The 27,114-nt window shown below is 58.2% G+C and overlaps 8 protein-coding genes and 1 pseudogene across 8 annotated transcripts; 7 read left to right on the top strand and 2 right to left on the bottom strand.

Annotated features, from left to right (window-relative positions):
* Positions 1 to 1,152: 1,152 nt before the first annotated feature.
* ACA1_276900 (Fbox domain containing protein) lies at positions 1,153 to 4,001 on the top strand (the record flags this gene model as incomplete). Its single annotated transcript, XM_004337418.1, has 13 exons — positions 1,153 to 1,410; positions 1,504 to 1,563; positions 1,665 to 1,771; positions 1,896 to 1,990; positions 2,075 to 2,453; positions 2,556 to 2,665; positions 2,787 to 2,884; positions 3,001 to 3,105; positions 3,198 to 3,246; positions 3,337 to 3,455; positions 3,545 to 3,694; positions 3,812 to 3,902; positions 3,985 to 4,001. 13 exons carry the CDS (start codon positions 1,153 to 1,155, stop codon positions 3,999 to 4,001), a joined length of 1,638 nt encoding a protein of 545 aa, XP_004337466.1.
* Positions 4,002 to 4,227: 226 nt separating this feature from the next.
* On the top strand, positions 4,228 to 6,767 carry ACA1_276890 (dual specificity phosphatase, catalytic domain containing protein; the record flags this gene model as incomplete). Its single annotated transcript, XM_004337417.1, has 9 exons — positions 4,228 to 4,395; positions 4,480 to 4,546; positions 4,619 to 4,721; positions 4,828 to 4,897; positions 5,019 to 5,547; positions 5,639 to 5,964; positions 6,045 to 6,193; positions 6,292 to 6,436; positions 6,561 to 6,767. 9 exons carry the CDS (start codon positions 4,228 to 4,230, stop codon positions 6,765 to 6,767), a joined length of 1,764 nt encoding a protein of 587 aa, XP_004337465.1.
* A 2-nt stretch (positions 6,768 to 6,769) lies between these two features.
* On the top strand, positions 6,770 to 7,480 carry ACA1_276880 (cullin, putative; the record flags this gene model as incomplete). Its single annotated transcript, XM_004337416.1, has 3 exons — positions 6,770 to 6,904; positions 6,982 to 7,171; positions 7,278 to 7,480. 3 exons carry the CDS (start codon positions 6,770 to 6,772, stop codon positions 7,478 to 7,480), a joined length of 528 nt encoding a protein of 175 aa, XP_004337464.1.
* A 74-nt stretch (positions 7,481 to 7,554) lies between these two features.
* Positions 7,555 to 8,227, bottom strand: ACA1_276870 (Peroxin 4 (Pex4), putative; the record flags this gene model as incomplete). The annotated part of the gene is made up of 4 exons (XM_004337415.1): positions 7,555 to 7,658; positions 7,783 to 7,906; positions 7,962 to 8,089; positions 8,200 to 8,227. The coding sequence occupies 4 exons, from the start codon at positions 8,225 to 8,227 to the stop codon at positions 7,555 to 7,557; spliced, it is 384 nt and encodes a 127-aa protein (XP_004337463.1).
* Positions 8,228 to 9,348: 1,121 nt separating this feature from the next.
* ACA1_276860 (ribonuclease, putative) lies at positions 9,349 to 10,254 on the top strand (the record flags this gene model as incomplete). The annotated part of the gene is made up of 5 exons (XM_004337414.1): positions 9,349 to 9,497; positions 9,588 to 9,659; positions 9,770 to 9,825; positions 9,896 to 9,997; positions 10,118 to 10,254. 5 exons carry the CDS (start codon positions 9,349 to 9,351, stop codon positions 10,252 to 10,254), a joined length of 516 nt encoding a protein of 171 aa, XP_004337462.1.
* A 412-nt stretch (positions 10,255 to 10,666) lies between these two features.
* On the top strand, positions 10,667 to 21,791 carry ACA1_276850 (annotated as a pseudogene).
* A 1,345-nt stretch (positions 21,792 to 23,136) lies between these two features.
* ACA1_276840 (uncharacterized protein) lies at positions 23,137 to 23,403 on the top strand (the record flags this gene model as incomplete). Its single annotated transcript, XM_004337413.1, has 1 exon — positions 23,137 to 23,403. A coding segment is annotated over one exon (267 nt), but the record flags the coding sequence as incomplete, so codon positions are not given.
* Positions 23,404 to 23,783: 380 nt separating this feature from the next.
* ACA1_276830 (peptidylprolyl cis-trans isomerase) lies at positions 23,784 to 24,845 on the top strand (the record flags this gene model as incomplete). The annotated part of the gene is made up of 7 exons (XM_004337412.1): positions 23,784 to 23,877; positions 23,947 to 24,047; positions 24,168 to 24,230; positions 24,309 to 24,372; positions 24,453 to 24,535; positions 24,635 to 24,665; positions 24,763 to 24,845. The coding sequence occupies 7 exons, from the start codon at positions 23,784 to 23,786 to the stop codon at positions 24,843 to 24,845; spliced, it is 519 nt and encodes a 172-aa protein (XP_004337460.1).
* Positions 24,846 to 25,033: 188 nt separating this feature from the next.
* Positions 25,034 to 26,296, bottom strand: ACA1_276820 (ankyrin 2,3/unc44, putative; the record flags this gene model as incomplete). Its single annotated transcript, XM_004337411.1, has 5 exons — positions 25,034 to 25,209; positions 25,337 to 25,480; positions 25,572 to 25,706; positions 25,795 to 26,093; positions 26,163 to 26,296. The coding sequence occupies 5 exons, from the start codon at positions 26,294 to 26,296 to the stop codon at positions 25,034 to 25,036; spliced, it is 888 nt and encodes a 295-aa protein (XP_004337459.1).
* Positions 26,297 to 27,114: the final 818 nt, after the last annotated feature.

Genomic DNA, 27,114 nt, shown 5'->3' with positions numbered 1-27,114 from the left:
TTGCGCGTGGTGTGCGTGGCGGTGTTGTGAGGCATCGGTGTGTTTTGTTATTGGTTTTGGTGGTGGTTTGGTGTTTTAGGCTCAATCCGATTGGGTGGGATTCGGTTGCAATGCGAGTGGGGTGTTTTTTCGATGTGATAATGTAGATGGTTTTGATTGTTTTATTAAATCTATGGGGGGGTGTACTATAGTCGTGTTGTTCGGGGGTCGGTGTATTGTATCGGTCGGGTTTGGAGATTGAGGGCGTTCGAGATGTTGCGCGATTAATGAAACTGTTCTTCAATTGCACGACTGACGTGGTCGCAACTAGTTTTGGCTTAACGAGCGGCCTAGTACGCTCGGGCATGGCAACGTCCATGCCTACGTTGTTCGCGAATGTGAGCCTCTCTTGCGTCCTCCTCCTTGCCTCCATCTTTTCCGCGTCCGCGGCATGACGAGAGACCCTTACCACATTAATGAAAAAAAGAAATCATCAAGGAAAAACGAAATAAACAGAAAGTCCCAAGACAGGATTTTTCCCGGCGCGCTTGGGCGTGACTCGTCCTTCCTTGTCGCGAACAACACACGAACTGCGACCTGGCCACACGGGACACCCACGCGGTGCTGTTCGCATGCACGTAGAGACATCCTCAAAATCGTTCAAATTACTTGTCTGCCACACGCTGGCCTGCCCTGCGACGCAATAATCCACACGCGCCGCCGGCCTGCGTAACGTCCTCCTCATTCACCAGCGCCATACATCGCACATCTTCCACCACAGCCTCTCTTCTCTACGCCGCGTAACGGGGGAGGGATCACTCTTCTTCTTGCATAATTGAGCCGAATCAAAGAAGCGACATCGTGGCAGAGCCTTCGCATCAGCACCAGCAGCTTCTTTCCCCTCTCACCATTTTGAAGAGGAAACAAGAGAGAGGAGGGGGAGGTGAGGGAGCGGCAGCTTCTTCTTCAGCAGCAACAGGGGCATCTCCTCATAGCGGACTGGAAGAACAGGTCGATCAACGACGAGGGCGAGGGCTGCACGATTCGCTCGAGCTCGAGTACCTCATTCACAACAAGAAAAAGAAGAAGGCTGCACGATCGATCGTGGACGAGGCTGAAGAAGGCGGCCCTCTGGGCTTGGAGGGGGAGGACCTAGACGACGACGGCGCCATGATGGACACCATGGCCACGAACGACATCGACCAGCAGATCGAAACGAATGGACCGCCCACCGCGGGCGATCGCGAATTTGCCTTCCACACCTTGCGCTCGAAGATGGGCCACTTGGAGGAGGTCATCGAAGACATTGGCCAGTTCATCTGCGAAAATCAGCTCGAGGATCACTTCATCAACTTCGTCTTCCGCCTCTCCTCCGTCTCCAAGGACTTGAACACAGAGATATCCACCGTAGAGAGCTACCTCGAATTTATTGTACGTCGTCTTCTCCATCCGGCTCGCCATGGATCAATTCTTTAAATCTTTTTTTGTATTTAATTGTTAATTCATTTCCATTTTGATACGCAGAAGCGGCACAACGTCACGTGCTCACGCAACACGGGCTACTTTTCAGTCATTCCAGACGAGGTACGACATCCGCAGCGGCGCGAAGCATGGCACTTGGCCTTTTCTCTTTCTCATTCCTTCTACGACTCATCCCCTCTTCGCCGCGCTTTCCATCTATACAGGTGACGATCCACGTCTTTTCGTATCTCAACGAGAGCGAACTCAGCAGCGCCGCCAGCGTGTGTCGCGAATGGCATTCACTCACCTCGGACAACACCCTGTGGAAGAGGTACTCTTACTTCTTGACCGAGTATAGCCATGCTGCACTTGTGTGTGTGTGTGTGTGTGTGTGTGCGCGCGCGCGCCATGGCTGTGGCCTGGTCCTCACTCACCTACCCACCACCATGCGACAGCCTCTACGCGCGCTATTGGGGAGCCGACGCCGCCGCACGCATCAGCTCCAACCAAATCTACCGGCCCAAGCCGCTGCCGCTTGACATGGCTTCTGGTACCGTTTGGCCCTCTCTGCCGCCGCCCTTCACTCGCGTGCGCATGTGCAGCGCTGAAGAATGAATTCGTCGACGCCACACAGAACACAACAAGGCGCCCATCATCAAGAAGCCCGCTGCGACGACGGTGCGCAGGTTCTCGCTGTGGCCCTCCTCTTCTTCGTCATCTTCGTCGTCTGCCACGTCAGCCGCGGGTGGGTCGACGTCGGGACAAGCGACGCCGTCGTACGGGGGCAAGAAGATGGCGAAGATGTACAAAATGTACAGAGGCACGCCCGAGGAGGACGAGGAGCTCGAGCGCGAGCGACGGGACCACGGCAAGTGGAAGTCCTACTTCATGAAGTACCACCGGACGAAGCGCAACTGGGACACCGGCAAGTACTCGCTGGCCACCCTCACCCACCACAAGAACACCGTGCGCTGCGTCCAGTTCGACGAAAACTACAACATGATCACCGCGAGGTACACAACTGCTTTCCGTGTGTCGTGTGTGTTGTATGTGTGTGTCGTGTGTGTCGTGCGTACGGTGACTGACGCTGGGTCCCGGTGGTTCGTGTGGTGCAGTGACGACAAAACGGTACAGCGCTTAGATTGGGACGCTGACAAAGGCGCATACGTGCCCAAGATGAAACTCACCGGCCACGAAGGCGGCATCATATGCATGCAATTTGACGGTACGACGACTCACACACCGACAGAGAGAGACACGCCGCACGCAGAGCCGAGTCGTACTCGGCTGTGTCTCACCCCGGCATTGCTTACATTTCTCTCTCTCTCTCTCCCCGCCTGTACTAGGCAACCAAATGATAACGGGCTCGAGGGACAAGACGCTGCGACTCTGGGATCTGGAGAAGGGCAAAACGATCAGCACCTTCAAAAACCACACCGGCCAAGTGTGGTGTCTTCAGGTATTTTTCACTCCCCTCCCCCTCTCTTTTCTCTATCTGGCGCTATTCGGGCCTTGTGCTGACTCCACGTGCTCCGCACCCACGACCCACACTCACTGCAGTTCGACAAGCACAAGATCGTGTCGGGGAGTGACGACAAGCGGTTAAACGTGTGGGACATCAACTCGGGCAAGCTCATCACCGACCTCCAGGGCCACTCGTGGGGAGTACGCGCCGCTGCACCCTGTTCCGTATGGGAATCGTGACTGACTGACGCGTGTGCCAACTCTATTTGATCAAATAGATTGGGTGTCTGCAGTTCGACAGCACCAAGATCATATCCGGTGCCGCCGACAAGACGATCAAGGGTATCCCTTCTCTCCTTCAGCCATGACATGGCTGCAAAGTGAACGATGTGACCCGCATGGAGCAAGACTAACCAGCTGGGTGTCGTACAGTGTGGGACTTGGCGATGATGCGATGTGCGCAGACGCTCAAGGGCCACAAGTCCTCGGTTCGCTGCGTGCAATTCGATGACACGAGGATCGTATCGGGTTCCTGGGACAACACAATCAAGGTGCGGCAGCGCGACTGGCCCTTTCCACTGTACAGTGTGTGCATGTGTATATGGCTCGTGCTAAGGCTCGTGATTGTCGTGAACAATAGCTTTGGGACGTGAACACGTACAGGAACACGGACACGCTGCAGGGCCACAGCAACAAGCTCATGTGCCTTCAGTTCGACGAAACCAAGATCATATCGGGCGCGCAGGACAAGACGATCGTGGTCTGGGATCTCCACACAGGCAAACAACTCGTACGTGTCCTCTTCGAGAGGACTTTGTCTATCATTTGATGCACATCGATCTCCGCTCACATCGTCTTCTTTCTGTTGTTATTGTTGTTTTTTTTCTTTCTTTTTATCACATGGCAGACAACATTACAATCCCACACCGACTCGCTGTGCGACCTGCACTTTGATGATTGCAAGCTCGTCACTGGCAGTCGCGACAAGACGGTCAAGGGTACGGTGGTGCCCCCACCTGGCGTTGTGCTTTTCGCCCACGCCGCTGACCACCACCTTCTCCTCCTCCTCCTTCGCAACAGTGTGGGACTTCTCGTAGCGCCCTCGAACGCAGCGTCATCACGAGCCCACACCAGGATCAGCTCCTTCAACAACTCCATCCTGCTACTTGCATGTTAATATGTCACAAAGCCACCGCTACATTGCTACTACTCTCTACACTCTCTTTGACTGTAAAGTTCCACACACCACGCAAATACAACAAAATGAAACATAAGATAAAATAATATTGACACCAAGTGCTGTGTGGGCTCAAGGACAAAAAGATGGAGGCCACGCTGCTGATCCCCAACTTCCTCTACTTGGGATCGGAATTCAATGCAGCAAACAGGGAGCTGCTGATTGAGTACAACATCTCGGCAATCGTGAATGCTGCCGCGCCGCAAACCGCCAATCATTTCATTCAGGAGTCCTCCTGCTACCGCTACCACTCCGTACGCTCCTCCTTCCCTCTGCCAAGCTCATTTGAGCGAGTAATCATGTGACGATTTGCGCTACTCGCGATTATACATATGAAGATCGATTTGCTGGACGCGGCAGAGGAAGATCTGCTGAAGCACATCGAACCCTACAGTCGCTTTCTCGGTACGTGCTCCATGTGTGGTGGCAAGTTACAGCCGGCAAGCACACAGCTGACACCTCCGAGTGCGTGTGCAGACGAGGCCGAGAGGAAGGGTGAGGTGGCCCTGGTGCACTGCAAGTCGGGCAACTCGCGCGCTGCCGCCCTGTGCATAGCCCACCTCATGCGCCGCCACCGCTGGTGCTTGTTCCATTCCCTCTCCTCCTCCTCCTTCAGTTGTGCTGTGTGTCGAGAGTTGTGAGTGAATTTGTTGAACGTTGCTCTCATGCTCAATGCGGGGGAGCAGGCCGCTGGCCAAGGCGTTTGCCTTTGTCAAGATGAAGCGCCCAGCCGCGCAGCCCAACAAGGGATTCCTCGTACGGTCCCGTTTCACCCTTCCGTGTCGTGTGTGTCGTGTCGCGTGTGTCGTGCGGTGCACGCGAAAGCTCTTCGCGAGGCTCACGACGTCAACAAACGGTTATGTGTCATCATGGGTAGGAACAACTGGCGATCTACCAGCGGTACCTTCAAGAAGAGGAGGAGCAAGCAGAGCAGGAGGAAAACGATCACGACGATGACGATAAAGACCAAGACGGGGATGAAGGGGCGCAGGAGGAGGAAGACGCGATGGAGCTGGAGTTGGCGCGAAGGCGCGCGGCCTTCATGCGGCGGTACGCCGGCGGCGGCGAGGACGACAGCAGCGACGAGGGAGAAGGCGAGGAGTACGAGATGGAGCTCGACGATGACCAAGAGCCACTGGTCAAGGGGAAAGAGAAGCAGCAGCCAGCCGCGGTGGCGAACACGAACGAAGATCTGAATTGGGAGAAGCAACGCAAAGATGAAGAGGAAGATGATGAAGAAGAGGAGCGGGAGGAGCGGGAAGAAGAGGCCAGGAGGGCCAAGGCCAAGCGGGACTGGCAGCGCTGGTTCGCCAAGCCGCCGGCGCTGGTCGACCTCGTTGTCCGACATCGGAGGGCCGCCCTGGCCCACCGCGTGAGCGCCCTCTTCGCCGCCGGCAACTGGGAAGGTGCGTGCATGACACCTGCGCTCGTGTCGTGTTATGTGTCGTGCGTGTCGTGCGTCGAGCATCATACGTCGCGCGTCGTGTGTACTAACAGCGTTGTGCACAGAGCTGAAGCGAGTTTACGCGTCGCTGCGCGACACGCCCGAGTTCGTGAACATCGTGCGCGCGGCCTACTTCGCGGCGACTAAGGCCGACGCCGTTGCTGCGGCCGCTGCCATTGTCGCGGCCCAGACGGCCACCGGCGAGGAGGCCAAGCTCGATGCCGTCGTCGACTGGCGGCGCATACAGCAGGAGCGGCTCGTATCCACCTTTGGCACCGCCCCGGAGCCCGGCTTCCAGCGGGCGTTTGAGCAAACGCTGCCCTACTTCCTCAACCCGCTCGCCAAGACCTATCGTCGCCCATCTGGACCGCACCCTCAAGTACACGACACGACACACACCGCACACGCCGCACACGGACACGAGGCTCATTCGATGGTGTGGGCAGGAGTGCGGGTGAGCGAAGCCCCAAGGAGGTGGAGGACGAGCTGTGGCCGCTGTTGGAGAGCAGCCTGCCGTACATGGGCAGGAACGCGGCCGCCTTCGAGTTCCACTTTGCCAACGCCCTCGCCGGCCGCCTCCTCTCCATTGGCCCCGGACAGAACCACAGGTGACGCTCAACCACTCGCGCCGCTCTCAGTCGCACTCGTTCATTCAACCGCGCGCGTGCGTGTGTGGTTTGTGTCGTGTGTGCGTGCCGTGCGACAGGTTTCACGTGGAGCGCGCGGTGGCACAGCTCGTGGGTCGCTTTCCGAGCTTTAGCGGTTTCGGTGCGCTCATGGAGGCGATGGTCAGCGATGCCCAGTTCTCCTTCGAAATGGAGGAAATGCAGAAATCGGCCGCCAAAGACAAGGTCAGTGCCGCACCTGCCGCACACGCGTGTCGCGCGCAACGCACCGGACGTGCAACACACGCAACGCACGCCCCAGTCGTCGACTCGAGCCTCACCGTGGCTTCGGGGGGGAGGGTGCTGCCAGGTGCGACAGGGCGAGGAGAGCGGGGCGCTGGTGAGCGTGCGACTGCTGGCCGCCGATCTGTGGCCTCGCCGGCGCATCCTCCCTCCGGCCTCCAAGGACCTCACCGACGCCGACATGCGCAGCTGGCGCGGCGTCCCTCTCGCCAACTGGCCCAAGAGGTACCAGCACCTCCCTCTGGGGGTCATGATGCACAACGAGGAGTGGTGATGATGGTGGTGATGACGGTGGTGGTGGTGGTGCGCAGCTACGTCCTGCCGAGTTCAGTGCAACAGAAGTGGGACGCCTTCGCGGCGGCCTACCTCGCCGAGAATCCCCAGAGGCGCCTCCAATACATTCCGCACATGGTACGCGCGTGCGTAGTGCGTGTCGTGCGTGTCGTGCGTGTCGTGCGGTGAATACCAACATTTATTTGGGTGAGCAGGGCACGGCCGAGATGCAGGTGGTGCTGGGCGAGAGCCGGTACTTCTTCACCGTCACGACGGCCATGATGTGCGTGCTCCACCGCTTCGCGTTCGGCCAGGAATTCTCCCTCCGGGAGCTGCAGGACGAGACCGCCATCCCCGACAAGGACCTGAAGCGCACCCTCTTCTCCCTCATCTCACCGCTCCAAGGTATGCTCTCGAGAGCTCGCACGCGAGACCACCACCAACAACTGTTGCTCAGTCATTGACACGACACGACACGCACACGACACGACACGCACACGACACACAAAAGGATCGCGGGTGGGGCTGTTGGTCAAGCAGCCGGTCAAGGGGAAGTTCGAGCCGACGGACAGGTTCAGCGTGAACGCGGCCTTTGCTTCGCGCCTGCGCAAGATCCGCGTGCCCGCCCTCCCCTACCCGCCACCCCGCAAGCAACGCCAGCCCACTTCTTCCTCCTCCTCCTCTTCTTCGACCGGAGGAGCGATGATGGAATAGAAAGGCGACGATCACCTGTTTGTTGGTCGCTGTTATGTACAAACACACACACCGCGGAAAGAACTCGAGGAGGCTCACTCGCCGGTCAGGGAGGGCGGAAGGGCGTGCGCGTAGAGCTTGGTGTACATCCGCGCCAGCGAGTTGTAGCCCCGCACATCCCCGCTTCGCAAAAGATTGCCTTTGGCGCATCAACCCGAGCGTGAGCAAGACCGCACGAACACCAACACACACACACACACACGACACACCACACACACAACACACACAACACACACGACACACGCACACGGGGGCGTGCTTACCACAGTCGCAGTTGAGGGGCGAGTCGGGCTCTGGGTGCGAGAGGAGGGCGATGATGGATCGGCACACGGACTGCAGGGTGTACACGGCCGACCAGGCGTTCTTGAGCTGTGGTGGGACAGAACGCTGTGTGTGAGCACAACAACCTACAGACACCCCTCAACGTGAAGGAAGAGCAAACCAGGTCCAGGCAAATCTCGCCAGTCTTGAAGTGGATGTTGGGGTGGAAGATCTTAGTGATGAAGTAGATCTTGGGCGGCCGCAGGGGGTAGTTCTTCGGCACCGCGATGTCCAGCTCAAACCGTCCGCCTGCGGTGCAGCAAAGGGGTCAGCCTCACAATACACAACACATCAAAAAGAGATTGCAGGAGGGGATGCAAATGCCTTCGAAGGGGGTGTCTGGTGGGCCGATGATGTACGCTCGCCAGTGTAGAAGATCGCCCTCATCCTTGGGGTAGAGAACGATGTCCTCTGCGCCTTCCTTCTGCAATGCTCGATACTCTTTCAACAACCGACTCGCTGCCTGCAGGTAAAATAATGGCACAGCATGATAAGACGGTTGCTATCAATCACCAGAAGCAGGCACGTACCATCTTGAAGGCAGATGAGAGACGTCTGCAAGTACTTCGTGGTTTTTTTTAAATATTTTTATATATTTTATATATTTTATATTTTTTGGCGGAGTTGTCCTTTCCAACAACTCTCTTTCCTTGCCGCAACTAACAAATCCGCTGTGGTGTAGTCGGTAACATTTATGGTTCTCACCCATGCGCCCCGGGTTCGATTCCCGGCAGCGGAATATCGTTTTGGCTCTGGGACAGAGAACTGCACCTTTATTCTTCGCAGCCGCCCATTGCGAGGCCATCGCGGCCAAGCTGGCGCCGAGGAGCAGGCCCGCAATCGCGGCCGACCGATCGTCTGCCACCCCGCCCCGCCCACCTGTCCACACGTACTATGGCCCGCTGATCCTCCCTGCCAGCGTGAGTAGGGCGCCACACACGCTTTGCACGCCACTTTCGATCTGGCGTGGTACGTTCCTTTGTTTTATTTTTTGGCGCGGCCGTTTCGGAACGCAACGAAATAATCAAATAATTAATTGATTGCCTCCAAAATGCAGCCGAGCCAGCAGAAGAGACGGCGCCTCGATGATAAAGAGCTCGTTGCCGAGCTAGCAGCAACACACAAATTGGGCAGCGCGTCATCAACGGGGAAGGAGAACCTGAATTCATCGCGATCTCAACAGCCACAAGGCGATGTGGGCCTCTACTCGCCACTTCCTCGAGTCGTTATCGAAGGGCAGGGCGGCAGTAAAACGAAACAGGTATTTAAATCTTCTCCCGAGATATTTGACATAGTGAATTGCGAATTAATCGAGATGAGTCGGTTGCGCGAATCCTGTCCAGGATGTGTGCGAACTTGTGATGAGCGTGGTGGCAAAGGGCAACGACAACAGCAAAGTTTGGACCCACAAATGTATGCGTTGGCAATCCGCTCTTACGTGAGGTGGCTCGGCTGACTGACCTGGGCACTCGCACGCGCGTGAAAAAACAGTGAAGGACAAGACGGTGATGCTGGACAACGTGAAGGAGCGGACCACGCCGTTCCAACGGGAAGAGAAGAGGCTCGAGAAGCTGCAAAACAAGAAGCGCTCCAAGGTCATGAAGGCCAAGGAGCAGCGAGAGAAGAACATGTTCAAGATACCCGAGGAGGCGCGAAAGTACACCACCACCATTCACGTGTCCTTCACTCACTCACTGACGATGATGATGATGGTTGATTCATCATTCTCTCTCTTATTTCGTCCCAGATACGAAATGTACGTTCCGCTGCACGCCATGTGGAAGGAATATATCGACTCCCTGGTGGGCAACGCTACTGGGTACCTCGGGGCAGCCCCAAACCATATGTTCGCCGTGACTTCGTTCAACTCACCCGTGGCTTGGCGCGCGCGTGTGTGTGTGTGTGTGTGTTGGCGTTTTCTGCTGGCAGAGCGCCGCTGACCGCGAAGCTCCTGAAGGCCGACCTGCACGGGTGCTGCCTCAAGGGTGAGCACTCACGCTCGACGTTTCACCGCCGCGATGGATTGGCTCTGATCATCATTCGTTGTGCGTGCAGTGACGCGATCAAAGTGTCCGAGCCTGATCGGATTGGAGGGCATAGTGCTGCTCGAAACGGAACAGACCTTCCAGATCATCACGCCACAGAACCAGCTGCGAGGTGGTCCCTGCGCCCATTTTCACTTTTACACGCACAACCGCACACACCACACACTTGTAAAGCGTGGTGCTCACGCTCCTTTTCTTCGCGTGCGTTCAATATCGCGGCTGCGTGGTGCAGTTGTGCCGAAGGCCAACAACGTCTTCACGTTTGTGGTGTCGAGCCAAGTGGTGACCCTCTACGGCAACAACTTCACCTATCGCTCCAGCGACCGCTCCGCCCGCAAGTTCAAGAGCAAGCCATCCGTCGAGCTGTGAGAGCAAACAACGAATAACAAACAAACAATATAAATATAAAAAGACATTTAAGAGATAAGAGGTAGATCCACCTCGGCGTGGTTGGATATTTTTGCATGATTAATTGGGCCTCGGCCAATGGCTGTCACGCAAGCAAAGGCGGCGGGAATGTGTTTCCTGGTACTCCAGAGCACACGCCGTACATTTCTGTAACCGCAGCACTCTTCTGTGGCCTCCTCTTCGTGGCTCTGTGAAGGTTGGCGTCGAGTGGTGGGGTGGTCACTCTGCATCTTCCTCGAAGCGCCTTCGGTTAGGGTGGGATACCGGCAACCGCGGCACACCACCACCCAGGTTACTTTCACTCCGGCCGACAACAACCAAGTTGATTGCAGTGGCAGGTATCTCATAGAAAGATCGCCAGCCTAGGACGAAGATGGCGAGTTGGCGCAACCACTCCGATGTATGCCCCCCCATCTTTCGCTTTTCATTTTTTGCGGGGGGGGGGCTCGCTTCCTTCTAGATCGCCAAAATCTGCACCGTTAGGAAATTGTTCGAGATGTGCGAATTGCGATTGAGCGTACATCCTCTCCATCTCCAAGAGCGTGAAATTGTGGCGCATTCATCTTCTGCCCCCCCCCCAACGCTCACATCAAATCTGCGAGGATGCCTCCTTATATCATCATCATCTTGCCCTTCTTTCCTCCTGATCTGATCTGGGACCACTGCGCACCACCACCAGTTGGAGGGCTACTTGCAGAAACACTCGCCGAAGGGCATCGTGAAGCTATGGAAGACGCGCTACTTCCAGCAGCGCAAGGGCGTCATCTACTACTACCGCAAGAAGGGCGACGTCACGCCGCTGGGCATGATCGACTGCGCCGACATCACCGAGATCCGATGGAAGCGCGCAGCCCAGCAGCAGCAGCAGCAACAACATCCGCAGCAGCAAGGCCTGAACGACAGCAGCCACGAACAAAACAGCAACACCACCAACTCCACTCCTTCAGACGCTCTGCAGAGGAAGAGCGTGGATGGAAGTGAGGCCGGCGGCGACGAGGGCGGCAAGGCGTTCGAGATCCGGACGCCCACGCGCGTCTACACGCTGGCCACCGACTCCGAGGAGATGGCGCGCAAGTGGGTCGACGGCCTGCGACACTACATCGTCGACGAGGAGCGGCGCAAGCGAACCGAGCTCGACGACTACATCACGGGTGGCCAGCCCCAGCCCCAGCAGCAGCAGCAGCAGCACCAGGCCGGCGACCTGCCCTCGCTTTCGGTCAGCGTCAACTCTGACTCTGAGGACGAGGACCCGCAGCAGAAGCGCGCCAGTAGTGCACAAGGTACAAGCCGCACGCACGCACGCACGCACCGCACGCGCACACGAGGGCGCTGTCTGATCGTGTGTGTGCGCGGTGCAGGCGACGGCAGCGTGGCGCTTCGCAAGTCGCGGAAGGAGGAGGAGAAGGAGCTGGGCCTGCTGGGCGGAGAGAGAGTTCTCACGAAGCAGGAGGGCGTACTCTTCTCGCACCACGCCCTCCACCAGGGCAAGTGGGGCCACCTGTGGATCACCAACTTCCGCCTCATCTTCGCAGTCAAGGTAGTCAAACAACCGCACACGCACACGCACACACGACATGGACTCACCACCAACTCGTCATGGAACATGCACACGCACGCACACAGAAAAAGAAGAACTCGGTGCCGTTGGCGGTGGTGGTGAAGCTCGACCAGGCCAAGCACGAGGAGCGACATCTGTTGGGCTTCCTGCTGACGTGCAAGGACTTCCGGATCATCTCCCTCTTCTTCCTCCAGCCGCAGGCGCACAAGGCCACCCAGAAGATCTTCAAACACTTTCTCTTCCCCACCAAGCTCAAGTACGCACCTGCGCCTCAAACAAACCGCACACGCACACGCACAACCGCACACACGCATTAGGTTGACGACGACGAACTACATTGTTACACAGGAATTTGTTTGCGTTCCAGAACAAGGAGAAGTACCCGCTGCAATCGGAGCTGTCGGGTTGGCCGCTCTTTTCGGTCCAGAAGGAGTTCAAGCGACAGAACCTGCCCACCGACGAGTGGCGCCTGGCCGAGGTCAACAAGAACTACACCATGTCCACCTTCCCCGCCCAATTCATCGTGCCCGCCTCCATCTCCGATGGTACGCGACACACACACACACACACGACACACACGACACGCTCGGGCAAAGCTAATGTGGGTCCGAATGCAGAGTCGATTGCGGCGTGTCTGAATTCGGACATCAAGTGGAAGCGACTGATCCTGGCCCTGTGCTGGCTGCACCCGCGGACCAACGGCAGCCTCTTCCGCTGCTACGAGGGCGCCGGCGGCCTGACCGCCGCGGGCAGCGGCGGGAGCGTAGCGGCCCAGCCGCTGCAGCTCGACGCCGAGCTGGCCGCCGCGCTCGGGGCCACGTCGACCAGCAAGGGCGACACCGTGCTGGACCACGTCCTCTTCCTCTACCCCCACTCCGACGCCATCCACATCTTCAACGCCGCCACCAAGCGCCGAACCGAGAACACTGGTACGCCCTTTATTATTTATTCATTTTATTATTAATAATATTAATTAAAACTAAACTAAATGGCAATAATAGATCTATGTCTATATATTCATTCTCTAATATTTTTTGTTTATCAACGACAGCGTACACGCAGACGACCGAGTATGTGATGTCGGGCGGGCGCAAGGTGGAGTTCAGGTCGACCAACCTGCCGCCGTCGAGCGCGGTCGAGGACAGCTACCTGCGGCTGACGACGTTCATCACCAAGTTCGACCCCATGCACTTGGCCCAGGTGATCGAGGAGGGCAAGAGCGAGAGGAGCCCGCGGGCCTCGGAGGAGGCCGCCACCCAGGAGGAGGAGGAGGAGGAGGTGCAAGGCCCTCGAGGCCAAGAAGCGGATGATGAAGGAGGGCTGGGAGAACGAGATCGAGCGCACGCAGTGGCTCTCCGGCATCAAGAAGCTCATGGACGCCGCCTCCCGCGTCATCGCCCTCCTGCAACTCGGCGACCCCGTATGTTGTGTTCAGACCCTGTGTGTGTGTGTGTGTGTGTGCGTGCGTGTTGTCGTACCATCCACCCAGGTGGTGTGACACGTGATGCTGACTTGCACGCAACAGGTGGTACTGCAGGGAGCAGAGGGAAGCGATTGGGTCCCGCAGGTTGCCTGTCTCGTCCAGCTGTGTTTGGATCCGTACTTCCGGACGCTCCGAGGCTTCTGCAGCCTCATCGAGAAGGAGTGGATGAGCTTCAGTACGTGCGCCACACCTGCAACTGCTGCTCCGATTTGTAAATCGTCACGCCAGCGACTGACGACCAACCAACCAACCGTGTGCGTACCACACGCGCAGGTCACAAGTGGCGCCAGAGCAGCAAGGGAAGATATCTGCCCAAGCAACACGCCCACATTTTCGTGCAATTCATCGATGCTGGTCTGCTCCCCTTCCATTTCTCTGCGCTGCTGACAGCCGCGACATAAACTGACTCGCCGAGTGCGCGCGTGTCGTTCGTGCAGTATGGCAATTGTGGGACCAGTCGCCGCAGTTGTTCGAGTTCGACTCGTCGCTGCTCATCTTCCTCATCGACGCCCTCCACAGCGCCCGCTTCGGCACCTTCTTGGCCGACACCGAGAAGGAGCGCAAGACAGGTACCCGTCTTTCATCACAAAACACTATTTCAAATATTATGAAATTCTTCTCTTTTTTTTACATTCTTATCATTACTGGCTTCTCTCGACGATTCGTGCACTCAGGCAAGCAGCAGCTGATGCAGAAGACGACCTCGATCTGGTCCTACGTCGACTTGAAGAAGTTTGACTTCATGAATCCCCTCTACAGCGCCTCCTCTGCCGCTCCGCTGGCGCCCCACCCGTCCCAGGTCAAGTTCTGGTCCGGTACGCTTGTGGCACCAACTCCCTCCACACTTGCCCTTTCTCGCGTGTTGTGTGCGTGTGTCGTGTTGTGTGCGTGTCGTGTTGTGCATGTGTCGTGTTGTTTGTCTCACACTTTTGTGTTGCACAGAGTATTACCTGCGGTGGGCATGCCACGCGCCCGCAGAGCGGGCCATCAAAGACATCCACGTCCTCAAGGACTACCTCGACAGTACGCAGCGCCTTCTCAAGACAACTTTTATTTCCCCACAGCCAAATATTTGATCAATTACATAATTACATTGTTTTAACATATCTATATCTATATATTTCTAATTTATAATGTAGGCCGACCGGGCGGAAAGGCCAACGAGGGCGTGACGCTGGACTTTAGCAGTCGGGCGCTGCACGCCATCCCCAAGCAGATCCTCGCGCTGCCCTACCTCCACTCGCTCGACCTCTCGCACAACTACCTCTCGACCGTCTCGCTCTACCTGGGCCCGCTGTCCACGCTGCGCTGCCTGCGGCTGTCCAACAACCTGATGACCTCCCTGCCGCTCCACCTCGTCAACGCGCTGCCCCACTTCGCGCACCTGACCGAGCTCAGCATTTCCCACAACAAGCTGTGGTACCTCGAGAAGTTTCCGCCGTCCGTGGCCCAGTCGCTCACCCACCTCGACATCTCGCACAACGCCTTCTCCCAGCTCCCGCCGCACCTCTTCAACCTCACCGCCCTCACCACCCTCAACATCTCACACAACCAGTTCTGCGATCCCAAAGGTATTTCCGCACACGCACACGCACACGCACAAGGAATGTGGCTAAAATGATTGGAATGTAAATTATGCATTGGCAGCGGAGGACAGCATTCCGGATGTGGTGATGTCGCTGTCGTCACTCCGGGCGCTGGACATCTCGCATAACAACGTGGCCACCGTCCCGGACCACTTCTTCTCGTCGCTGTCGGCCCTCGAGAAGCTCGACCTGTCGCACAACCGCATCCGCACCCTCCCGCCCGGCATTCGCTGCATGACCCGCCTGCGCGTGCTCACCCTCTCGCACAACGCCGCCCTCAACTCTCTCCCCGAGGACTTCTTCGAGCTCGACGCCCTCGCAGAACTCTATCTCCGGTATACCGCCTCCTTAACCACCGTGTGTCGTGTGTGCGTGTGCGTGTGCGTGCGCTTATCGATTGCGCGCATACAACAGACATTGCAGCCTGGGGTGCACGGATGACGCGCAGGCGCAGGCGCCGCAGCCGCAGCCGCAGTTGAAGGGCACCATGCTCCTCTCGCAGGTGCCATTCCTCTCCGCCGGCCAGGCCGCCACGTCGTCCGAGAACCTGCTGGCCACGGCCGCCTCCTCGGCCGCCGCTGCCGCGCCCGGACCGTCCACGCTGGGCTCCAAGCTGGGCCTCTCCATGAACATCCCCGGCATGATCCGCAAGAAGACCGAGCAGCGATTGTACTCACCCTCGCCCGCGTGTGTCGTGTGTCGTGCGTGTCGTGCGTGTGGTGTGCGTGTTTGAAGCTCACCGTCACGATGGGTTGCAGGGTGAGTTCGTGTTCGTCGCCTTTGACGGCGCGATTCGCGAAGCTCCGGGGCCTGCGGTGCCTCGACATCGCGCACAACTACGTCTCGGCGCTGCCGCCCGTATGCCTCGCGTCGTGGACCAACATGGCCGAGCTCCATGTCGGCCACAACGACCTGACCGCGCTCGGCTCCGAGCTGCGCGGCATGACCGCCCTCCGCGTGCTGCGCCTCGAGCACAACGCGCTCACGCGGCTCCCGCCCGAGCTGGGCGGCCTGCGCGCGCTCAAGGTGCTCGACATCACCCACAACCGGGTGGCGGTCCTGCCGCCGCCGCTGGGCGCGACCCGGCTCGAGTCGTTCGAGGTGGGCGACCAGCAGGGCTGCCTGCGGTCGCCGCCCAAGGACGTCGTGGCGCTGGGCACCTCGTCCATCCTCCACTTCCTCGAGCAGCTGCTGCGCGGCCAGCAGCCGTGCTTCCGCATGAAGCTCATGTTCGTCGGCCAGGAGAACGTCGGGTACGACACACACAAGCACACACACACACACACACACCACACACGATGACACACACACACACACACCGCGCTTGGATGTACTGATTTGGGATTGGCTGTAGAAAAACGGCACTCACTCGCGCGCTGAGGCGAAGAGATCGCAAGAACCGGAGCGCGCTGGGCTCGAAGGTCACCCGTCGCTCGTCCGACGACGATCGTGCGTGTCCCCGTCTTCCTTTCTCTCGATCTTTTCTTTCGTTCTTTCGTTCTTTTGTCTCAACCACCGTACCCGATTTCTCTGCGTGACGTGGCATGACGTGGCGTGCAGCGTCGAATACGATTTCGACGGATGGTATCGACATCAACGATTGGGGCGTGACCATTCCCTACGGCCCCGAGGGCCAGCCGGAGACGGTGACCCTCTCCACGTGGGACTTTGCGGGCCAGGAGATCTACTACGCCACCCACCAGTTCTTCCTGTCGGCCCGCTCGCTCTACTTCCTCGTCTTCAACCTGCTCTCGCCCGTCCAATCGCACGTCGAGTTCTGGCTGCAATCGATTCGCAACGCCGCGCCCGATTCGCCCGTCTTCATCATCGGCTCGCACGCTGACGACGAACGCTGCACCGAAGAATACACCGCCGCCATGCTGAAGCGGTGCGTGAAAGCTATACGCTGTGTGTCGTGTGTGTCGTGTGTGTCGTGTGTGTCGTGTCGTTCAGTTCGTCCTGATTCGCTTTTGTTGCTTGCGACAGGCTCGAAGACAAGTATCTGCGGCGCTTCCCCAACATCGCGGGCTTCCACTTCATCGGCGCACCGTCGGGCAAGGGCCTCGACGCCCTCCACGCCAGCCTGGTCAACGTCATCGCCGCGCAGGTGCGTGTCTCCCTCCGCCAACCCTCGCGCGTGCGCGTGTGCGTGTGCGGTCTGTGCACCAGAGAATGCAAAGTATTTACGTGCTTGGTGGTGCGCGCAGGAATGCGTGGGCGAGCCGCTGCCGAGCAACTACATGGAGCTGGAGAAGCTGATCGTGACCGAGGGGAAGAAGAAGCTGCCGCCCATCGTGTCGTGGGCCGAGTACCAGGCCATGGCCCGCCTCTGCCTCATCGACGACGAACGCGACCTCCTCACCGCCACCTCCATCCTGCACAACCTGGGCTCACTCGTCCACTTCCCCAACGATGAAAAGGTACGGCACACGGCACGCGACACACACGACACACGGCCAATTGATTGCTGATCGCTTGATGTGTGTTGGTGCAGCTCAAGGACGTGGTCATCTTGGATCCGCAGTGGCTGATGGACGTGATGTCGACGGTGATCTCCACAAAGCACAACTTTTGCCGGTGCGCCACTCGTCCATTGCTCCCTCCTTGAGAGGGGGGGACACCACACGCGCACACGGCACACATGTGCGCAACGGTTGCTGATGCTGGGGTGCTGTTGTTGCAGGGATGGCATTTTGTCGCAAGCGGCGCTGCCCCAGATCTGGAAGCCGCCGTCGTTCCCGTCGAACATGCACCCCTTCATCCTCTCCCTTCTCGAGCGCTTCGAGATCTCCTTCCCCATCAACGCCAACGTCCACAAGCTCGGTACACACACACAACACACACACACACACGGCACACACACACACACACGACACACGATCTCACCACGACACCTGTAGGCAACTATGCGTCCGTGTTGCGGCCCACGTCGGCGGGCGAGGAGCTGTACCTCATCCCCAGCATGCTGCCCGAGGTCAAGCCCGCCCAGCTGCAGGACCTGTGGCCCGCCAAGAAAGGTACATTCCAGTTCAGTTTCATTTTACTATTATAATTACAGTTTGCGTTTCGCTAATCGTTTCCGCAATGAATTGCGTTTGCGTTTGGATTTGCAGGGCGCGAGGAGTCGCTGTTCGGGCGGTGCTATCGGATGGCCTTCGTGCCGAAGGGCTTCTTCGGGCGGCTCATGATCCGGCTCCTGGCCTTCCCCTTGGCCGCTCGCGTCTACTGGCGCACCGGCATGCTCGCCCAGATGGGCCAGTACGTTGCATTTCCCACATTTCTCTTCAATCGCCCGTGCATTCTTTTCATACCTTCAGAACTGACCACACGACACACACACGCGCACACGACACCTCACGTCACGCACAGGGAGAGGATTCTGTTGGAGCTGCAGCCGGAGATCGGTGCGCTCAACATCATGGTGCGCACGGAGCTGCGCGGCGAGCAGCTCTCGAGCCTGTCGTGGCTGGTCTTCGCCGCGGTCGACACGCTGGTCCGGGACTGGTACAACCTCAACGTGACCACGCTCGTGCCGTGCACGCACTGCCTGTCGCTCGACAGCCCCACGCCCTTCATGTTCCCGCTCGAGAAGTGTCAGCAGGCCGCCGCCTCGCCCAACACCTCCTTTCTCCACTGCCCCAACGGTAACGTTCATGCTCGCTCGCGCGCGTCGCGCTTCAATTCCTGACACTCACCGTGTCGTGCGTGTCGCGTCTGGCGCGCAGGTGCGGAGAATGCGGAGCCGAAGCCGGTCCGCTTGGACTTGCTGGCGCCTGACTTGGCGATGGTCCACCTGGGCAGCCACAAGATCAAAATGTGCGATCTCCACAAGGACGAGATCCCAATCGGCGAAGGTGCGACACGCACACACACGCACACGCTCACCATTGAGAGAAAGGTTGCTGAGCCTTTGAGTGTGTGCGGGTGCGTGCAGGCGGCTATGCGGTGGTGTACAAGGGCGTGTGGCACGGGCAGGCGGTGGCGATCAAAGAGCTGAAGCCTGCCGCCGTGTCGCCCTTCGAGGGCGACGACGAAGATCGGGACTCACAGCGCAAGGCATTCGAGGAATTCCGCCACGAGGTGTGGATTATGAGGTGCGCTTCCTACCCATGCCCACCGCACACACGACGCGACACGACGCCACCACCGCACACGCACCACCGCACACACACGCGTTTGACCATTACCATTACAGTGGCCTATCACACCCGAACCTGGTGGGGCTCAAGGGATTCTGTCTGCGGCCGGCGTGCATCGTGACGGAGCTGGTGGAGGCCGGCTCGCTCTACGACTTTTTGGCCGACGACGCCAAGAGCGCCAACCTCCAGTGGCCCCTGCGCCTCAAAATCGCCAAGGACATCGGTAACGTGTCGTGCGTGTGTGTGTCGTGCGTGTTGCGTGTCGTGCGTGTCGTGTCATACGCATACTAATCGTTTGCGCACGAACACACAGCCAAGGGATGCGCCTTCCTGCACAACGCCAGTCCTCCCGTCATGCACCGCGATCTGAAATCGCCCAACATTTTGTTGGCCTCCATCTCCCCCGACGCCGACCTGGTGGCCAAGGTGTGCGACTTTGGCGTCTCCCTCAACAGCGCCCAACGCACCGCCGGACGCATCGTCGACTGCCCTCGTACGCTCCTTGTCCCCCCCCCCCGAACTTCGCTTTGTTCTTTGTTCTTCTCACTAACATAATTCGTTCTTCTTTTCCTCTCGTTTTCTTTCTTCGTTCTTTGGGCGGCAGTGTGGCTGGCCCCGGAGGTGTTGCAGAATAAGCCCTACACGGAGAAGGCCGACGTGTACTCGGTGGGCGTCATCCTGTGGGAGCTCTTCACCCGCCAGAAGTTCTTCGGCGAGGTTAGCTTCATGTCGCTCGTCGAGGACAAGGTCATCGGCGGCGAGCGCCCGCCCATCCCCGCTTCGTGCCCGCCCTCCTATCGCAACCTCATCGAGGCCTGCTGGGCTCAAGATCCCGGTACGAGACACGACACGACACGACACGACCAACGACACGACACGACACGGTGGCATAGCTCACATGCCAATGGCACACGGCGCAGATCTCCGGCCGTCGTTCGATGCGGTGGTGAAGATGATCGAGGCGATGATCCTCGAGCTGTGCCCGCAGATCGCCGACTACGACGCCGACGTGGAGCGAAAGTACCGCGAGGAGCAGGAACGCCGCCGCAAGGAACGCGAGCTCGAGGAGGAGCAGCGTCGCCAGGAGAAGGAGGAGAAGAAACGCAACAAGTACGCGTGTCGTGTCGTGTCGTGCCGTTGGTCGTGTCGTGTCGTGCGACCGTGCGTGTGCTGTTGGCTGATACATAAGGGGTTGGCGCAGGCTCGCGCTGACAAAGAGCCACCCGCGGCTGTTGGCCACCAACTCCAAGAAGGCGCTCCTGACCGACGTACGCTCTCACCTCGCCTCCCATGACAACGCTGGGCGTTCGAAGCGCTAAATTGTGTCGTGCCGTGTGTTGTGTGTGCCATGCGCGATGTGTGCAGTCGATCAAGAAGCACATCCTAATGAGCGAGGCCACGGCGTGCACGAAGGGCGAGATCACGGAGTGGATGGAGGAGTTCATGAAGCAGCGCGCCCACACCCTCTCGGCCTCGCAGGGCGGCCCCGCGGCCGACGACGACGACGGCGACGAGGCCGACGGCGACGGTGGCGGTGAAGCGGAGGAGGAGGCGGAAGCGCTCACGCCCCGCCGGAGGGAGAAGAAGCACAGCAAAGCTGCGAACAACAAGAAGACGAAGAAGCGGAAAACGAAGAAGGACGACCAGCAGCAGCAGCACACGATCGTCGTTACGGCCGTGACCAGCGACGGCGATGGCGGGCAGCCGCAGCCGCAGCCGCAGCCGAGCGTCGACAAGAAGTCGCCGCGCGACCAACACCACAAGGCCAAGAGCAAGCACGGCAAGGACAACAAGGACAACAGTACGGGCGAGCTGCTGTCGAGCGGCCTCTTCGTGGGCGAGGGCGACTCAGACGAGAGCGAGTCGGCGGGCTCGCCGTCGACGTCGTCACCGTCATCGTCGTTTTCGTCGACCCTGTCCAAGACCAAGGGCACCATGCTGCGCGGCATCCTGCGCAGCGGCCGCGCGCTTCGCGCCAAGCGAACTCGAAGCCAGGTGGGCTCCGAGAACGACGACGACGACGAAGACGATGACGCGGCCGAGGCCGAGACCGACAACGCTCATGTCGACGGCGACGATGGCGATGACGATCAGCCCAAACCGGCTGAGGTTGAAGAAGAAGCCGAAGAAGAAGAAGAGAAGGCCGATGGCCGGACCCGGGCACGGCGGTACCGTCAGCGACAGGGCCGGGTCCGTATGGGCTCGTCGCCGCCCGCGCCGGCCTGCTTCCTCGAGCCCACGGCCGCAGCGGGTGGTCAGGCGCAGCCGGCCGACCAGGTCGCTGGTGGCGGCGGCAGCGGCGGGCCACCGACGTCGCCACTGGGCAAGCGGCGCACGCTGACGCCCCTGACGCCCAAGAAGAAGTCAGCCGAGAAGGTGGCCACGCTGTGGACCCGGACCAAGGCCAAGACGGAGGGCGAGGTGACCCGCAAGGCCTTCCTCAACACCATCCACCACATGAAGGCCGCGTCGACGCCCGGTGGTGGTGGTGGTGGTGGTGGTGGGGCGACGGTGGGCCGCCAAGCACCACGACACGCCCGCCGCAACCGTTCTTATCACGGCACACGCCCACCACGGCCACAACCGCTACGCGAGTAGCGGCCGAAGCCCCAAAGACAGCGCGAGAGGAGGCGGAGAAGAGCGAGAAGAGCCAGATGGCGGACCTGCAGGACATGCACAAGAAGCTCGAGGACGAGGTGGAGGCCCTCACCAAGGCCCTGCTCAGCGAGTAGCAGCCCACAACCGACAATTTTGAACATATTTGTTTATTTAATTATTCCTAATTTTATTTGAACGTGCAACAGACACCGAGTGGCATGTGGTGTGGCATGTGCCCTTTGCCTTGGTGAACGCTGGGGGCTTAGTGCTCTACTTCTCACTTGCAACAGCAGCAGCACGTCTTCCTGATCTTGCGGAAACACTTGAAGAGCTTCCACCGCATCGACATGGGCAGGCACGAACAGAACTTGTTCATCTTCTTCGCCTTCTTCAGATCCGCCATGTCGTCCATTTTTGTTGGGTGGGTTGTGTGCGGTGCGGCTACTTTCCTGCTCGTGCGGTGAAGACAAACGCCGGCCGCCGGAGCATGAGAGATGCTCAGTGAGGGTCGTACAAGGTGGGGCCAAGGTACCTTTGGGGGACTTCCGGAGCAGCTTGCTTGAGTTTGAGCGGCGTACGTCGAGGCGAAGAACAAAAAACCGCCAGCCCCGCAACTGGGCGCCTGGACACGGACAGTGAACAGGAAAACGTTTTTTCCCGTTTTATTTTTTACAATTTGTGAACTCGATAAATAAATAAATAAATAAATGACTACTGCGGTCTGGCGCCTGCGGTCAGGGGGGGGGCGTGAGACAAGTGAATGAAGAAAGAAAGGGAGGGTGAGAGAGACTACCACAGGTTGATTGTTGGTCAGGAGGAACGGAAACAGCAGGAGCACTTCTTCCTAAACTTGCGGAAGCACTTGAATAGCTTCCACCGCTGCTTCAAGGAGAGGCAGCTGAGGGCCTTGTTGGCCTTGTGCGCCCTCTTCACATCCTTCCTCGAGATCCTCCGCCCCATGCTCGCATCCAACAATGTGGCCAAGTGTATTGCCCCCCCCCGCAACGGAGAGAGTTGCGCTGGTGGCGCAGGCAACGAAATTGCAACTACAGTTCACACTGTCACGATTGGTCGAAAAGCAGTTTTTAAAGTGTCGGTTTTCACCAGGCTTCGGGGCGTCTTTTTTGCCCAACATTTCTCTCTTGTGGTGGGTGAGTTCTGCAGGAAGGAGACCAAGCCCAGCAAGGGCGGAGCGTACTAAACCTGATCGAAACAGTTCTTGGGCGGGTTTCCGTTCCAATTGCTCCAGGCTTGCTGGCCTCCGCTGATGGTGCTACAGTATAAAAACAGGGCCACGCCACACTTGCAGTTCATCAATCATCCCTCCACAGCGACCAAGTAACCCACAGCCTCAGGCCCTTTACACCACCAGCTTATAGCCACACGATGTACTCTATCGCCCCGCCTTGACACCTTGACACTGAAGCACATGTTGATCGATGATGTTGTGGGCTCACCTTCATCATTCACATTGACAGGAAGTTCCTCGTCGCTACTTTGTTCGCCTTCTTCTGCCTCTTCGCCGTGGCCCTGGCTGATGGTGAGGATTCCACGACGGTGGTGAGCTCCACCAGCGTGGTGCAGGGCGTCAACGTGGCCGCCTCGCCCGTGGTGGTCCCAGCCGGCTCCACCACGATTCTGACCGCCGACAACGATGGCAACGACGGCCTCTACAACGCCGACAGCGTCGTCTTCCTGCTCGAGGTCTCCGCTGCTGGCTCGCTCTCCCCCTTCAAGTTCTTCTAGAGCTGCTGCACTGGGCATCATAGATATGACCAACCCAGAACTGGAACCGGTTTCTTTTTCCTTTATCCCCCATACAAGAGCATGTGAACAAGCATCAGTTGACGAGATAAACTACACACTTCCGAACCATTGCTGCCTTGTTTCGGTTGGCTTCGTGAGGCACCCTGGCCCACCGCCAAAGTTGTGGCCGCGGTGGACCTGCCGAAATTTCGCAGGCACCACCGACCAGCGAGTTGTTGTGCGTGGGTCCAGTTAAAAATCTCATTACGCCTACTTCGCCCCACAGTAAACGTACTCCTCTCATCCCTTCACGCTGCGATTGAGGCGTGGCGAATCGCTGTTGCTTATCGTTCGCTTCTTTCTTTCATTGCATCATCAGAATGGCCAATCCTCGCGTTTTCTTCGATATCACCATCGGTGGCGAAGCTGCCGGCCGTGTGACCATGGAGCTCTTCGCTGATGTCGTCCCCAAGAGTGCGATCCTTGCGTCCCCTTCGTCGTCTGTCCGTTCAATTGACTCTGCCCCTCTTTTCTTTTCAACAGCTGCTGAGAACTTCAGGGCTCTCTGCACTGGTGAGAAGGGCGTTGGTCGCTCGGGCAAGCCCCTCCACTTCAAGGGCTGCGCCTTCCACCGCGTCATCAAGGTACATTGTCGGTCGAAGCTGCAATAATCGCGAGTATAACTTGAGGAGATCCTCAAAAAGAAGTGGTTGTACTCGCGATTATTTCTTTGTAGAGGCTCATCTCAATTTCGTTTTCTTCAGGACTTCATGATCCAGGGTGGCGACTTCACCGCGGGTAACGGTACTGGCGGCGAGTCCATCTACGTACGTCACTTTACTCTTGGCTTCTATCTACTGCACAAATTAACCGGTTTCACATTTTACATTTGTTTTTGTGCGCAGGGTGGTGAGTTCAGGGATGAGAACTTCAAGCTGAAGCACACTGGCCCTGGCATCCTCAGCATGGGTACAGTTACCACTTCGCCGCCTCTACACGCTTTCTCAATCCTGGCATCCGCGCTGACCTCGGGCTTGCTCATTGCGCAGCCAACGCTGGTCCCAACACCAACGGCAGCCAGTTCTTCATCTGCACCGTTAAGACCACTTGGCTCGACAACAAGCACGTCGTGGTACGGAACGACCCACCCACCTTTCCTTCGCTCATCTTGGGGCGCTTTAACGATCGGCCTCACTAATCACGACCGTCCCTTTGTGAATGAACAAACCAGTTCGGCAAGGTTGTTGACGGCATGGACGTGAGTGCGTTCCTCCCACCTCTTTCAGCATCAGCCAATTTTTGTCTCTGTTTGTTGTTGGCTCTAACCCATCGCCTCCCGCTTCCCCTTCCTCAATTCAGTCAGGAAGGTCGAGTCGCAGACCGTTGACGCTGATGACGCCCCCAGGAAGAAGTGCGTCATCGCCGACTGCGGCCAGCTCTAAGCGCTTCGTCGTTCGCACCTTCAGCCCGCACACACCCTGCTGTGTCAGCCCACCAATGGCGTGTCCCACTTGCTTGTCATCATCGCATAAACTTGGTGCAACGCCAACTTCATCAGCACGCGGCCCTCTAGTTTGTACAGAATGAATGTGGTCTTCGTTGGGCGGTGCTTGGTTGGTTGCAGCGCCAGCTACAGCTGGTCGACGAGGGAGAAAGGTGGTGGGACGAGGAGCAGGTGGGCGATGTCGTGTAGGCCGGTCCGTCGTGCCACCATGCGCGGCGTCTCGCCCTGGTCGTTGGGGATCTCGTTGCGTGCGCCGTAAGCCAGGAGCAGAGACACCATCCGCGTATCGCCACTGAGAACCGCTGCAACGAACGAACAACACCGGCATCCAACAACAACAACAACAAGAACCATTGAAGTTTGGCCGGTCAACGTGCAGCCGAAAGAGAGCGGGGTGAAAATGAAATTGGGGTGAGGCAGGTGCGGTACCGAGAAAGAGAGGAGTGGCGCCGTCGTTCTTTTGGATATTTACACTGCTGCCCCGTTGCAGCAGGAGCTCGACGATGCCGAAGTAGCCCTCCTGCACGGCCCACATAAGAGCGGTCTCTCCGCTCTTGCCTCGCGCGTCCTTCTCTGCAAAAGAAGCAATCCAGTTCTCTAGTGAGTGCAGAATCGAGAGACGTCAAGACCATTGAGTGAGTGATTGACGGCCGTAGGGTCGTACCGGCGCCGTAGGAGAGAAGGAACTCGACGATGTCCTTGTGCCCTCGCTCACAGCTGGCCATCAGCGCTGTGCTCCCATCCGCGCCCACGCCCGCCGCATTCACCATGTTGACGCTCATCGGCAGTTCTGACCCGCCTGCCAGGCACAGAGAGAGAGAGAGAGAGAGCTTCAGCACGCGCGCACACGCACACACACAACCACACGCACACAGAGAGATCGGCACCTTGCTCCTCGCACTCCTTGGCGTTGTGGAAGAGGAGGAGCTCCTTCACGACGTCGAGGTGGCCCTCGAAGCAGGCCACGTAGAGGGGCAGCACGTCGTCTCGCGTTGATCGAAGGTTGGGATCGGCGCCCTTGTCCATGAGCAGCCGCACCACGCTAGCCGCGCCCACCTGCGCCGCGATGAACAGGGCCGTCACGTCGTTGTGGTTCTTCGCATCCACCTCGGCCCCGTTGGCCAGGAGAAACGCGGCAAACTCTTCGTGACCGCCCTCGGCGGCGTAGAACAATGGCGGCGACATGCTGCGGGCAAGAACGGTGAATGATGAATCATGAGCATTATTTTTATTCATTAATGATTTAGGCTTGTACCTGTCCGTGCAGTTGGCGTTGAATTGGAGGCGCTGTTCCGAAGAGCGTCGATGCATCACGATGTGTTCTTCCAGTCCTTTGAGATCCCCGGTTTTCGCGTAGTGCAGCAAAATCTCATCCGATATCTGGTACATGTCGCCCTGCTCTTGCTCGATTCTGGCCTCGTCTCCTTCCTCCTCGCTTTCCTCACCTTCTGCTGTTCGACGAGAATGTGCGTTCGATTTGATATCTCCCTTTTCATCTCGGCTGATTATTCTTTTCTTCAACGACCTGATGCCCAGCGTAGTGCCGGGCCTGTGCTCCATATCAACGATGAACGCAAGGCCAGATCGCCAGGAGGCCGTACCCTCCATGCTACTGGACCACAAATCCATCTCGCGCTACGTGCTCTACGCAACCGCCTGCGTTTGTGATTGTTGCTGCACCAGGCGAAGCGCTCTTTGCCTGCTGTTCTGAATCTTTCGTGGAAATGTCGACACTCTTTGGCGCCAAGTGGCCCAGCACCAGGAGGCCTTTGGTTTCCAGCTCTCTGGCAGCAGGGATACAACAGCTCAACAGCGTTCACCAAAGAAAGCCAGAAGATGGTGCATCATCTTCACACCCTGTGTTGTGGCCTGCCCTGGACGAGCCAATGGGCGCTACCCATAATTTAATATTTTCTTCTTGTGTTTCCTGCCTTTTCTCAAATCTCCGGAGTCGCACTGCCGGGAGAGTACCGTTGCCGCCTTCTTGTGCAGCGGGCCGCTTTCAAATCAAATCTAGGGACACACTTCCCTGGGCCTCCTTCTTCGTTGGGCAAGAAGGTACTTTGGCTTTCCTTCTCCCTCTCCGGTTTTGGATTCTCTCTCCAAATTAGCGGGCAGCCAACTTCCTGCAGGGAAGTAGGTTTTGCTCTCGTCATCCTTGTGCTTGTCTGGTCGGATTTGCCTGGCACACAACAATGGCCTCCTGG

Source organism: Acanthamoeba castellanii (assembly GCF_000313135.1).
Source record: "Acanthamoeba castellanii str. Neff unplaced genomic scaffold scf7180000084774, whole genome shotgun sequence".
Classification (NCBI taxonomy): Eukaryota; Discosea; order Longamoebia; family Acanthamoebidae; genus Acanthamoeba; species Acanthamoeba castellanii.
The sequence above is the reverse complement of the archived record's forward strand: the minus strand, read 5'-3'. Positions and strand labels throughout refer to the sequence as shown.